This window comes from Micromesistius poutassou, assembly GCF_964030765.1.
Source record: "Micromesistius poutassou genome assembly, chromosome: 7".
Lineage (NCBI taxonomy): Eukaryota > Metazoa > Chordata > Actinopteri > Gadiformes > Gadidae > Micromesistius > Micromesistius poutassou.
In genome coordinates, this window is record NC_140277.1 from 11,051,628 (window position 1) to 11,064,462 (window position 12,835).

A 12,835-nucleotide genomic window follows, 5' to 3' on the forward strand; every position below is an offset into this window, starting at 1 on the left:
TCGTTTGTACCTCGTTCCCTGCCCACCTGTGTCTTGTTTAGTCTTGTGTATTTAAGTCTCCCCCTTTGTTCTCTTCACTGCTCAGTCATTGTAAATGCTTGCTTTATTGTCCATGTGTTTAACTAAGTAAAGACTTTTTTTTGTGAAACAACCTTGTCGTGCGCTTGGGTGCTACCAATCCCTGTAGCCATTTCGTGACACCTGCTCCTATATTGATTTCTCTTCTTTATGTGAACGAAATCAAAGTCACCTAGAAGTCGGAACTCCTCTGATTTCCTGCTATTGTAAATTCGTCCTTTTGCCTCTCCTTGCACCCTGGTTTTGAACTGTCCCAGATCAGATGTTAAGTGTATTGATCCTGGGCAAGGGTTCAACACACAGGGAAACAGACCGCCCTGCCCTCCTGATCTGGCCTTGAGCCACGCTTGAACATTCCAGCAGCAAAACTGTAATGAGCTGTCTGGCTTAATCTGTTTCAGCTCGAGAAATCACAATGTAAGGTGGGTTTAAAAGTTCAATGAATGGTAGGAGAAACGATGTAAGGAGAAGCAAATAACATTGAAAATTAGATTATTCTGCCAAGGTATTCCATATAGTATTATATTTACCGAAATGTTCTTTTGTCTTTGTTGCAGATGTACTCTGGCCTGGCCGCGGTCTCGTCTCCTCACAAGCGAGTTCAACAACAGAAGAAGAAGATCGCCGTTTCCTGCTCTGCTCCGGCCCACATTGACATCAGAAAGGCCGACGTGATGGTCTTCAGCTAAACCAAAATCCTCTCCTTTTTCATGACCCGCTTCCTGTTGCATTGCCTCGCCTCCTCCTGAGAACTCTCTCGCCATGGTCTGTTTCCTGGCCTCCGTCTTTTTCCTGGTCCTCCAGTCCTACGCTTCCCCCCCTGAGCTGGTCCAGGCAGCGGTCCCCCTGCACACGCTGGACCTCGATGCGGGATTACCAGCCAACGCCTCTGGGGATCTTCCGCCCCCAGGCACGAGTAAACGAGCCCCGCACAGCATCATCATCGGGGTGCGTAAGGGCGGCACCCGGGCGCTGCTGGAGATGCTGGACATTCACCCCGAGGTGGCGGTGGCGGCCACCGAGGTGCACTTCTTCGACTGGGACGAGAACTACGCCAAGGGCTTCGACTGGTACCGCGACCTGATGCCGTACTCGTACCCCGCGCAGATCACGGTGGAGAAGACGCCGGGCTACTTCACGTCGGCCCTGGCGCCGGAGCGCATCCGCGCCATGAACTCATCCATCAAGCTGCTGCTGATCCTGCGGGACCCGGCGGAGCGGGTCGTGTCGGACTACACCCAGGTGTACTTCAACCGGCTGGAGAACCACAAGCCCGTGCAGGCCATCGAGAACCTGCTGGTGCGCAACGGGGCCCTCAACACCCGCTACAAGGCCATCCACCGCAGCCTCTACGACGTGCACATGCGCAACTGGCTGCGCCACTTTCCCCTGGAGCAGATCCACATCGTGGACGGGGACACGCTGATCCACGACCCGCTGCCCGAGCTGCAGAAGGTGGAGCGCTTCCTCAACCTGCCGCCCAGGATAGTGTCCTCTAACTTCTACTTCAACCAGACCAAGGGCTTCTACTGCATCCGCAGCGACGGACGTGAGCGCTGCTTGCATGAGTCCAAAGGGCGGCCGCACCCGGCCGTCAACAGCACCGTGCTGCAGAAGCTGCGCTCGTACCTGCGCGAGCACAACCACAGCTTCTACAGGCTGGTGAAGCGCACGTTTGACTGGCAATGAGGGCATCTGGGCAGGCAGACTCAAAGAGGGAGAGGGTCCTTTCTTTGCTTTGCCTGTGATGAGGGCAACGGGAATGAATGGAAGGCAGGAAGACTGAGGGGGGGGGGGGGGGGGGAAGAGGGAGAAGCACTTTATGGACCTGACATTTCAACACCCATTCGAATAGCTTCGTAATAACTACCATTATAAACTCTGGTTTCCACAGAGTGGGGCGATATCTCAAGCCTAAGGAAAAAAATCTTCAAAACTGTAGCCAAGGTAATATCAAAAAATGTAAAATGACTCCCCAAGCTTGGCAAGTCTTTCTCTCTGTGCTGTATTAGTGACACATCGCAGCGGTATGAAGTTTGTAAAAAAATTAAAAAATGCCAATTTTCTTTCTTCTCTTATTTGATATTCTTGTTCTTAATAATAAATAAGTTGCTTCAAGATATTCCAGTGGCTTTTCTTTCTTCTGGTGTTTTAGCCCACCCTGCAAATGCTCCAGTCACCCAGAGCGATGAACCTCTCCGTTACTTTACACAGCGTGCCAAAGTAGATGGAGGCATAAACCATTGAGGTGTGGTGGATGTTTGGACATTAATGTGAGGAAATGGTTGCCTCGGAGCCATGCTTTAGCAGTACAGGAATCACTAATGGATTTGGACATTGAAAGGTAGCTAGTGCCTGCAGGTAAATCGGACCAATCTCCATAGTCGGCGAGCTGAAAAACTGAGACGGATTTCATCCCTTTTCAACAATTGACTCAGTTTTTCGAGGTAGCCTTAAATGATTTTATTGAATACTGTTGAATTCTCCAAACGTCTGCGGTGTGGAAACACAATTCTATCAACCTATTCCATTTAAAAAATATCCACCCTTTTTCTCTTGCTTTTTCCCAGAAACCCATTGTCCTCGTCCACCGCACACAGCTGATAGACAAGGCTCTGGTTTCCTCTATTGATCGGGCTTTAAACAGCAGCCAAAGCTACAAGTCCACAGGGAGCGGTAATATTCATTTGATCTGCGGCGCCGCATCTGCCGGTCTTGGCAGCATCAGAATTAGCAGCACTTCTGCTGCAGCGACTAGTGCCATGTTGGATCCATAACGGAGGGGCAGAAATGGCTTCAAGTCTGTTTGCAGGCCAAAGAAAAAAATATTCACAATCAGCCAGTTTATATCTCAGCTACGGCCATAAAAACACATTGTTTAGATATACATCTAGAAGTGTGTACAATGATTGGAATGGATTACATAGATTTATAAATCCTGTTGGCCCTAAACCGCCTGGCAATGTGCCGCGGTGAACTCCGGCTCGGGGCACTTGGAGTTCAGTCAGAAGCGAGGCGTGTGCGTGTCAGGCCAAGAGTGTGGAAACACATCCAGACAGCCTCTTCCCAGGATCCTCACCATCCATGCCCCACAGGTGGAGAGGTGTGAGGATGTGATGTCAGACGGATACCTCGTGACCCCGGTCTGGGGCCCCTCGTGACCGCTGTCTGATGGCCCCTTGTCTGCCCCTGTCTCCGTCTCCCCTGCCAATGGCCTGGAAGAAGATAAAACATGCACGGCACGTCCAGCTCTCTGCAGGGACTCCTCCGGTCTGGCACGGGGGCTGCGGACGTGGGCACACGCACGGCAGATTACCACCAAGGTGTTGGAGGCTGGGTTTAAAAGATGGAGAGATCCGTCTGTCAGAGAGGAGGAGAGTGTGATGTGTTTGCAGTGTAAAAACACAAGCTGGGTAGATTACAAAAAGAGGAATCTGCTTTGGTATATGTGTCGGGACAATTGTAGGGGGAGAGAAGACATACATGGTGTACGTGTGCAACTGTTAGTTGCAGAATTTGTTTTTTTTCGTTCGAACTAAATTACAAATTGTAACATTGTTTAACTATATTTTTTACTTTGAATCCAAAAAGGGAAATACCAATACATCCAAAATAATACTGTGGCAACCCGCCTCGGGGAGTGAACCACCTCGCTTGAATCAGCACTCGAATCGCTTGGGTGTTAAGCCACAACGGCACGTTTAATCAAACATAATAAGTCTTTCTTATAAAAGAACTAAAAGATGATTGTGTGGCGCAGCCACAACGGCTGGACTCTCCGTCCACCCCAGCCACGAGAGAGCCCTGAATGGCTGTGGAAGCCTGCCTTTTGAGCAGGCTTCCTCCCGGCTCCTCAGGTGCTCTGCATCATGTTGATTGCGACGGGGCCGGGTTGCCACAAGACCTATACACATGCATGCCTATACAAATTAAATGGACTATGGTCCGCTATGGTGGACCCAACTGTTGCCAATAAATGGTACGAAATACACCCTCATTATCTCTAAATATAAATGGCCTGAAAAATAGATTAGTATGATCATTTTAAAAAGCGAGAACCAAAGAACCTTACATTTTGTGGTTTGACCTCAACTTAATTTTCAACCATTTTTGGCGTCTACTGTATAAATTAGCCTAATTAGTGAATATTAAAAAGTGAATACCAACTCAAGATGCCATCCTGAATGTGTTATTTAAATGCTAACTGCTATCTCCAAATGAAGATGTGATGGGTCATTCAGTAGCAATCTGCTGCAGAACTGCTTGAACATGTCATCCTAGACAGCTTGTAAAAATCCATCTTTACACTGTGATTGATGAAGCACTTAGCGTACAATGTAATCTCAAACAGTGCTGTACTTTGTTTGGTAATTGTGTGATGCAAGTCTATTACCGTGTCCTTGACATAAATGAATGACCTCCCCATTGACGTACAGTAGGTGACAATCAGAGGGTGATGGCTGCACTATACAAAGAGGAAGGCCTGCACACTATCCAATCAAGAGATCAATTCATTTTTATTTAGCCTATTTACACATTTAAATAAAATTCTTTACACATTTATGAAACTATTGAGTCTTTGTCAAATATAATTTGACTCGTGAACTATATTCAGGTGATTTAATGGCAATTTGATATAATATAGCATAATCTTTGCACAAACACAGTCTTTTTGCAGGATTTAAAATCTGTTAATGCTATGCCACCCAGCTGTGCAGGGGTTACCATCTAAGCAAGTTCCTAGTGTGCGAGTTGCTGCCAAACTTCATAAGATCAAAATGGCTCCATTGTTTACCGGATGAATAACCACGTTGCCTCACTTTTAGCTACAGAGACGTATTGTATGCCGGAAGTAGTTGTTTCATTTCATTCAATGAACAAAAGGTAAGACACCTGCATTTATCAAGCAAACTGCAACGTCAATACACACACATCTCTTATCACACACCTTTTGAGCACCAACCAGCCTGCAGACTTTAAAAAAAATATATGCTTTAGTAACTGAGTGATGAAGCCTTAACAACATTTTCTAAACATGACGGATTGACTGGAAATCCAATCATTATTGAATATGTGACGTCATTTGTTGTCCACTGTGTTTGACACACTTTCTGGGAGGATGGGAGGGTGAATTATTAACGTAGTGTCAAAGCTGTACCAATAAGTATACCAGAAAGAAGATTATCGGGTAGAAACCAAGCCTGCTGCGATATAGGTATTCAGATGTGTGTGTGTGTGTGTGTGTGTGAGTGTCTGTGTGTGGGAGGAAAAACTACAAACTCTTTGATGTGCTGATGAAGAACGGATGTCGTGCTGTTTTTCAGGACATAAAACACATCACTAAGCAGAAGCCCAGGGAAACTAAACTCATACTGTATACATATATTCATTTGAAGTAAATATTAATTTCAGTGCCACCGTACGCGATTCATTCTCCTCAAATATGCAGATGCTGACAGCCACACAAATGCATATAATAAACATAATGCAAAAGGCCTTAGCCTACTTACAAGCACTGAGGTATGACCCATTGGGCACAGTGAGACATCTCACTGTAAATATATATTACAGAGTGGACAACGACCGCCCCCTCGCCTCTGTGTCTCGGGCCCCTGAGTTCTGACCAGCATCCTCGCATCTACATAAATCAACGCCCGAGAGCAAAGTGAAAGCTCTGCCAGGCGTTTCCACAGCGATATGAAGTCAGCTCTCCTCTAGGGGCCCCGCTAAGGGCCTGGGTCCCCCCCCCGGCCCCGTCTGCGGCTGCGTGGGGCAACATCATCCAGCACAACAACATCAACAACAGACTGAATGCACAGCCACGGCAGAGGCTCCGTGTAGCTCACAAGCGCTTCCCGGGGCCCTGGTGTCACACACACATCCAGAGCCGGATTAACCCAAAGGCAAACTAGGCACGTGCCTAGGGCCTGATTGGCGGGGGGGGGGCCCAGACAGAAGGACAATTTTTTTTTTTTTTTTTTTTGGAAATAGCCTATACAAATGTCCTATCTACTATTTATTTCAGTGTTAATATATCAATATATATTAATTAACTAAAAATAGTGACGTTGTTTATCTTAACGTTACGTCACATTAACGCCAATCAGTTAAGTCCGAGGGGAGGCCAGCGGGACAAGACTAAGCGGAACAATAAAGCTAGCAGGCAGGTCGTTTTTTGAGTAGGCTAACATTCAAGATGCTTTCGGGTGTGGCAAAACGTAAAAAGAAAAAAAATGAAGAGGAACAAAAGAAGAGACAGCGGGGGGCTATTGAGAATGAGGAGTTGTCGTCACGGCACAGAGCCCCTCCCCTTCCCGCCATGTTGGAAGGTACGCCCCTCCGAGTGCAGCTGAGCTTTGCGTTATTGTTGACACGGTAGCTGCTAGCAGAGGAGGTTGTTGCAATTCTGTACTGTTTTAACAATGCCTGGAAATAACTGCTGCGTTAAAAACTGCTCCAATGCCTCACACGATCGTCGAGGAAACCATAAGAACAGTGGGCTACATTTTGTCTGGTTCCCTAAATGGACAACGCACTGAAGGCTGCCCCACACTACGATTTTTGAGTCGAATGTACACCACACACATAAAGAGAATCTCAGCCGATTGTTGCTCTCCGATCGTAAATACAAATACATGAGATTCGAACACAAGACGGAACACCACACACTATAGGGCAATCTTGTCCGATAATTGCCCGCTGCAGGGCTGTGGAGGTAGAACTAGAGCAACTCGCGTCAACAGTGAAGATGGATCAGCGTCTTTTGACAGCAGTGGTTTCCGCGGTGCTTATGTTACGGGTCCCGTGAACCGGGCCGCGTAGCAGGGTGTAAATGGTGCTCTTTCAGTGTTGTACCGTCCTGAAATACATATAACAAACAGAGACACGGGCACATCACTTCCTTCCTCTCCGACAGCACGTGGAAAGAGTAGATTTATTGTAGTTCACACTTGGAACACAATTTGAGATGATCTACTCAATCTTCATTAATCCACTATACATATCCTCATATATGCACTCTTCACATAACACGATATTATTTAGTATTTTCTTAGGTTTAAACCTTGCAACAAAACAGTTTACTAACTGTTTCCTCTTCCCTGCAAACCCGGAGCAAACAGACACACAAATCACAACTCTCAACAATACAACAATGATAAAAACATGAACTTAAACCAAATGTACAGGAAGCCACACATTCGCACTGACGCAACAAACACACACGCATTCGTACCGACGCGACAAACACACTCGCATTCAGACACGGACGAGGACATGAGCACGCGCCGCTGCCGCGCCGCTGCCGGCCACCACAGTTAGCAGCCAACGTCGGCACACACACAGGTCCCGACACGCACACACAAACTCTCTCAACACCAACACACACTCGGGGACACCACCACATCAACACACGAAACTCAAAAGCACCGATACCGACCTGAAATACATATAACAAACAGAGACACGGGCACATCACTTCCTTCCTCTCCGACAGCACGTGGAAAGAGGACGACCGCAACGCAACCCACTCCGTCGCAAACTTTCGGTCGGCAACCGGCGCCCCGCCTCATACTGCCCCCTGCTGCTCGTAACGCTAAATTACTACTGTGCTCGCAACACCATGAACCGGTTTTCCAACCTCAATTCACTCAAATATATTTGAGATCAATGTGATCTCTCAAGGGCATCACACTTACAGAGAATATCCGTGTCAGTTCGGCCGCGGCGCAATTAATGAATAAAGATCATAAACATCATAAACTGAATGGCTGCATGTACAAGTGTTGTGAGACACGGCTGCGAACCGGCAACTTTCAAAAAAAGTAGTGCCGGTTTGGTTCCGTGCCGCTGCCGTATCCAGTGGAATAGCCTACATTGACTATAATGGTTTCTAAAGCCCAGTTCATACCAAAGATTCGCGACGCAACTGCTTGCAACTCGCAACTCCTTGCGACGAGACGGGCTGAGACGTTCTAAAAACGGGGCAGTTCACACCGCTGCACCGGGCGTCGACGGCAGGTGGTCTCCCTAACTGTGTGTGAACGCTCTGGCACAGCTGAGAGCCGCAACAGCATCACAGCATCCTGCTAAATAGTAGGCTAACCTAACTTAGGTTTGCGATTCGTTTTATTTTGGTTGAGAGTAGGCTAGAGTTGCTGTGTCTCGCCATTCTCCACTACGTCTGCATTGTAGTAATTCGCTGGAGTTTAGTTTGTTTAGATCCCGCTAGTTGGATACATTGCATTCTTTCGTAGTGGCGACTTCTCGACTGCAAGGGAAGCTCGGCTTCACCTAAAATTTCGAAAATTAAATGGTCGGATATATACTGTTGTGTTAACATTTCATTTATTAAAAATGCGTTAGAACACGTCCATCTCGAAGACGAGTTCGTTCAGAATCAGCTGCTTATCGCAGGTCGACTGACTCGATTTCCTTCTCATACACTTGTTTAATTTGCGTGTGTTTAGATGGGCGCGCACACACACGCGCACACACCAAGCATCACCCGCATTCATTCATTATTTTAAACACTCACTCGCGGTAAAACTATGTTTTCTCACGATCAAATACTCATCAATCCTAAAAGTAATGGGCTTGTACACGATGTCTTTGTCAAGAACATGTGTTTGCTGTACGGTGTTTGCAGATGCATTGATTTAAAAGTAGGCCTACAACTTACCGCTGTATCAGCTGTTCTTTCCCAAATCATTTAACCAATCATTTACCCTAAAACTAGATTTTGTTTTGGAAGCCTGGAATATACTTTGCTCGAATTTATTATTGTTATTATTATTATTTTAACGCATGGCATAGCCTACTATACTTCATTCATGTTCATTCATGTAGCCCTATGGAAAAAAATGTTTCCACAATCCAAACGCTATTTCTATGCAGTTTCACACGTATGAATAATCTTTGACATCATAATATTTAACATGCAAGTGTAGTGGTGCCTGGTTGCTGCGGGGGAAAATCAGCTTTGCGCCGGGTGCAAACTAGCAACGACACGTATGCGTCGGTGTAGAAAGTCAATTGCGCCGGGCGCAAGATAGGGCCCTTCTTCTGTTTGGCGCACATGGCTAATTTGCATACGCGTACAGGACTGTTGGAATGGGAACACGTCGGACTGGCAGCATGTAACCATAACAACGGCTAACGTGTAACGTGGTCCCGTTAAAATAATGTCAATGAATCAGCTCAAGCCTAACGTAATCTACAATCGTTGTTCTGGAACCAAAGATAAGGATCTACAACTTGTAGGCCTATTTAATAAGCCTAAATTGTTCTGTGCTGTGTCCTGATTGGCTGAAGAGAAATAGCCACATCGTTGCGTTCTAAAACTGGACCTGGCGATTTGACATGTTCAATCTTTGGGGACTCCTTGCGACGCCTTGCGACGACCAGTTCACACTGCTGCAACTTTTCCCCTGCGACGTTCTAAAACCGTCTCGTTGCGCTTAATGTCTTCGGCGAACGTTTTTATTGCCGTGCCGCTTCCGTGACGGTTCTGGTGGAAATTGCCCTTCACTCAACATTCCGAAAATATCTATCATGTTGGATAACCCCGATTTTGCGATCGGGTGCTCTTGGAGTTGATGAGATTATATCTTGGAACACTAGAGACAGAATAATCTTGGCCGATTTTCGTCGATGAGAGTGTGTTCTCTGCATTTTCACTAGGACCCTTTTCCTTCGCCTTATTCTTCTCCATTTATTTCTTTATTTCTAACTCGTAATGTCTCCTGCGTCTCTATGTCGCGTATTTCCTCATCTGTCTCTATGCCGCTCTGACAACGTTGCCCCTGGCAACCGATAGCCGTGGATGCCATCATGGCGGACCGACTCAAACCCCTCCCCAAAAATCATATGAAATCACGAGCCGTCCGACAGCTGTGAACCTGCAATGCTGACACCTATTGTGATTTACTGGTACTACTGCCTTAACAATGACACTGGCAATGGATAAGAGATAAGGATAATTTAATAGCATTTAATGGAGCCGTGTAATAACATATAAATAATAAAAATCAAAAAATAGTCTGATAGACTAATATAATATACAACACATGACTTATTTTGGCGTACAAATAACCATTTTATTAGTAACTTTGGTAAGTTTCAGATTTCAATTTATGAATAACATCGATGGAGGGGGGCCCAAAAAATACAGTCTGCCTAGTGTAGTCCATTTATTTAATCCGGCTCTGCACACATCTATTTCCATCCACGACGGCTGCAGCTGGAGGGAGCACCTGGGAGAGCAGGCAAGGTCTTTATCTACGACTATCTGCTCCCTCTTCCTCTCTCCATCAGTCTCTCTCTCCAGCTCTGTCTCTCTCCGCTCCCTTGAAGATATTTATTCTGTTGTTATGCTTATCCCCCCCTGAGCACCTCACACCGGCTGCTTGCAACGAGTTGAGTTTCCTTCATTATATTCTGCCTCTCAGTGTCTTTCTTCCTTCCCTCCTTCCTTCATCTGCTTGAGCACGGTCGAGACTGTGCAGGGGACATGAACACCATTAGTAAACTCGAACTCTATTTGTAAATGATGACTAGCACATTTACGTTTACTGTTAATTAACAGTTTGTTAGCTAGTTCATGCACTGACTTATCCATGGTTAAGGAATGTTCCTTTATTGTCAGGTGTTACCTGGTGTTCATGAGTTGCCAAACCACCATCCTCCTCACTCAGCCATACAGCCCTGCGCCCTGCACACTCCCTCTTCTCCCCCCCACCCACCCCCTCCTCCCAGCCACGTTCATGTGTTCCGAGGGCGTGGGGGGGGGGGGGGGGGCGGGTGGGGGCGGGGGGGCGCTTCCAGTGTTGTTCTATTTGCAGCCTGGTACGAGATGGAGGAGATACAGTGTGTTCAAAGGGAAAATCGAAGACTTCAGAGGAACAACGATAACATCAACCCTGCCTCCATAGTCGGCGGTATATGCAGCACCCCCCCTCCCCCACACCCTCCTCTCCCCTCTTCTCCCCTCCCCTCCCCTCCCCTTACCCGAAGGCTGATTGGGATCCACCGAGACACAAGCTCACATTAGGGGCCGGCACTCATTGACTCCAGCAGGTCACTGACGGGGTCGAGGGAGAGGGGAAGAGGGTGTCACAGCGACAGGGAATGTGTGTGTGAAAACAGATTTGCACTTTCCCCAGCCAGAGTTACTTCCTCGGTGAAACAGCATTCACAGTGGCCTTGTCGGTTTCATTTGTGATACGAAAACAAGTTTTCTTTGCTCACATGTTTTTATAAACACCCCATTAGGCCCTGAAGCACCTTTCAAGCTGAAACTGAGAAGAAAAGGCCATGAGGAGAGAAGGTGTGAGGATGGAGTTGGAAGTGGTCCAGAGTGTTATCAAATGGTAACATGCCTGAGATGCCAGGGCTGGCTCTCTGCACGGCTGCCAAGGATTCTTAAAAAAAAAAAGAAGGGTTTCAAGATGTTAATACACATGAGTAAACTAAGCATATGCTGTATAGTACAACGGTTGGAGCCATCAAGGAACAGCTTGGAACTGAGAATTTTTTTTGACGTACACACTGGCATTTGTTAGTTTCAGGCTAATGAAGATAAACCTTATTTGCAATTCCTCTTTTTTGAACTTACACTACATAGTAAAGTTGTGCATATGCTGCGGAGTATGTAAAAATAAACAGACGTGTCGCCGACTGACAACAAGTACAAACAAAGAACTTTAAGTGGCTGGAAAAGCCAATTAAAAGCTGAAAACGCAGCCATCCTGAACACTGCTCTCCCTTTCCCACTACTGTTTCACTACTGTTTGCTGCCATCGCCGCTATTATTGTGGAAGGCTATGCACTTATTTTTAGTCAGAGGGAGCGTGGTGAATAATCAGTCCCGTTTTATAATAACATCATCATTAGGAGAAAAAAAGAAAGATTCTGTCTCAAGAGATGAAAAAAAAAAGGACTTCAATACTGTTCCAATTTAGACCCAATCTCTGAAGCTCACTCCATTCAATCTGATGTGCATCAGATCTTCATAGGTTGACTTTGAAAGGGATTTGATGTTTTCGTACTGGGCTCTGGTTGACCTCTGTGTCTACTGAAATGCAAGAAGGGGAAGCGTGTATAGCGACACCACTGTTCCTTTATGCGTCCGCTCAGTGGCTTGGACATTAAGGTGCTCCCTCATCTCGGTGCCATGGCGCCTTAAGGAGCAGTGAAGACGAGCAACACACACACACGATGCCACCCATACCACCCATACATAGTAAACATACACGCATGTGTGTCACAAAGTGAATATGACCATAATATGAAAATAATTGGTCAGAATCACACCATATCCAGCCTTGCTCCTTTATCCCCTTAGTACCCTCCTATTTTGTGCATTGCTATCTGTAAGTCAGTAAATATTTTTAATTTTAATGAGTTACAAGTTACATTTACCCTACTAGGCCTACTTTAGAATGTGTTTCAACCTAATCGGCAGATATTTTTTTGATAAATCAGACAGGCGATATGAGAGACACATGAGAGAGAAGGTGCACATAAGAGATAAGGGAACCTTTGGCCAAGAATATTAGTTTCTCCAATCTGCTCCAGAATGCAACCATGTCTTACCTTGAGACTTCCATAGCTGGGCTGTACGTTTGGAATATATCAGATAAACTGGACAGCAGATATGGGAGACACATCCATACTTTTTCTTTTACTTTCGGCCAAGTAGATTATTCCTCCAATGTTGTCCAAGACGTAACCCTGTCTTAAGTCCACTGTGCCTGTG

General features: G+C 46.2%; 2 protein-coding genes across 2 annotated transcripts in view; both read left to right on the forward strand.

The window, feature by feature from the left end:
- Positions 1 to 767, forward strand: part of dntt (deoxynucleotidyltransferase, terminal) — a gene marked incomplete at both ends in the record, with an annotated part of 82,845 nt that extends 82,078 nt beyond the window's left edge. Inside the window, one exon of the mRNA XM_084470199.1 lies at positions 636 to 767. Coding sequence (XP_084326325.1) covers positions 636 to 767 — 132 coding nt within the window. The remainder of the gene's footprint in view (positions 1 to 635) is intronic.
- On the forward strand, positions 667 to 1,767 carry hs3st1l1 (heparan sulfate (glucosamine) 3-O-sulfotransferase 1-like1; the record flags this gene model as incomplete). The annotated part of the gene is made up of 1 exon (XM_084470470.1): positions 667 to 1,767. The coding sequence occupies exon 1, from the start codon at positions 841 to 843 to the stop codon at positions 1,765 to 1,767; it is 927 nt and encodes a 308-aa protein (XP_084326596.1). The 5' UTR covers positions 667 to 840.
- Positions 1,768 to 12,835: the final 11,068 nt, after the last annotated feature.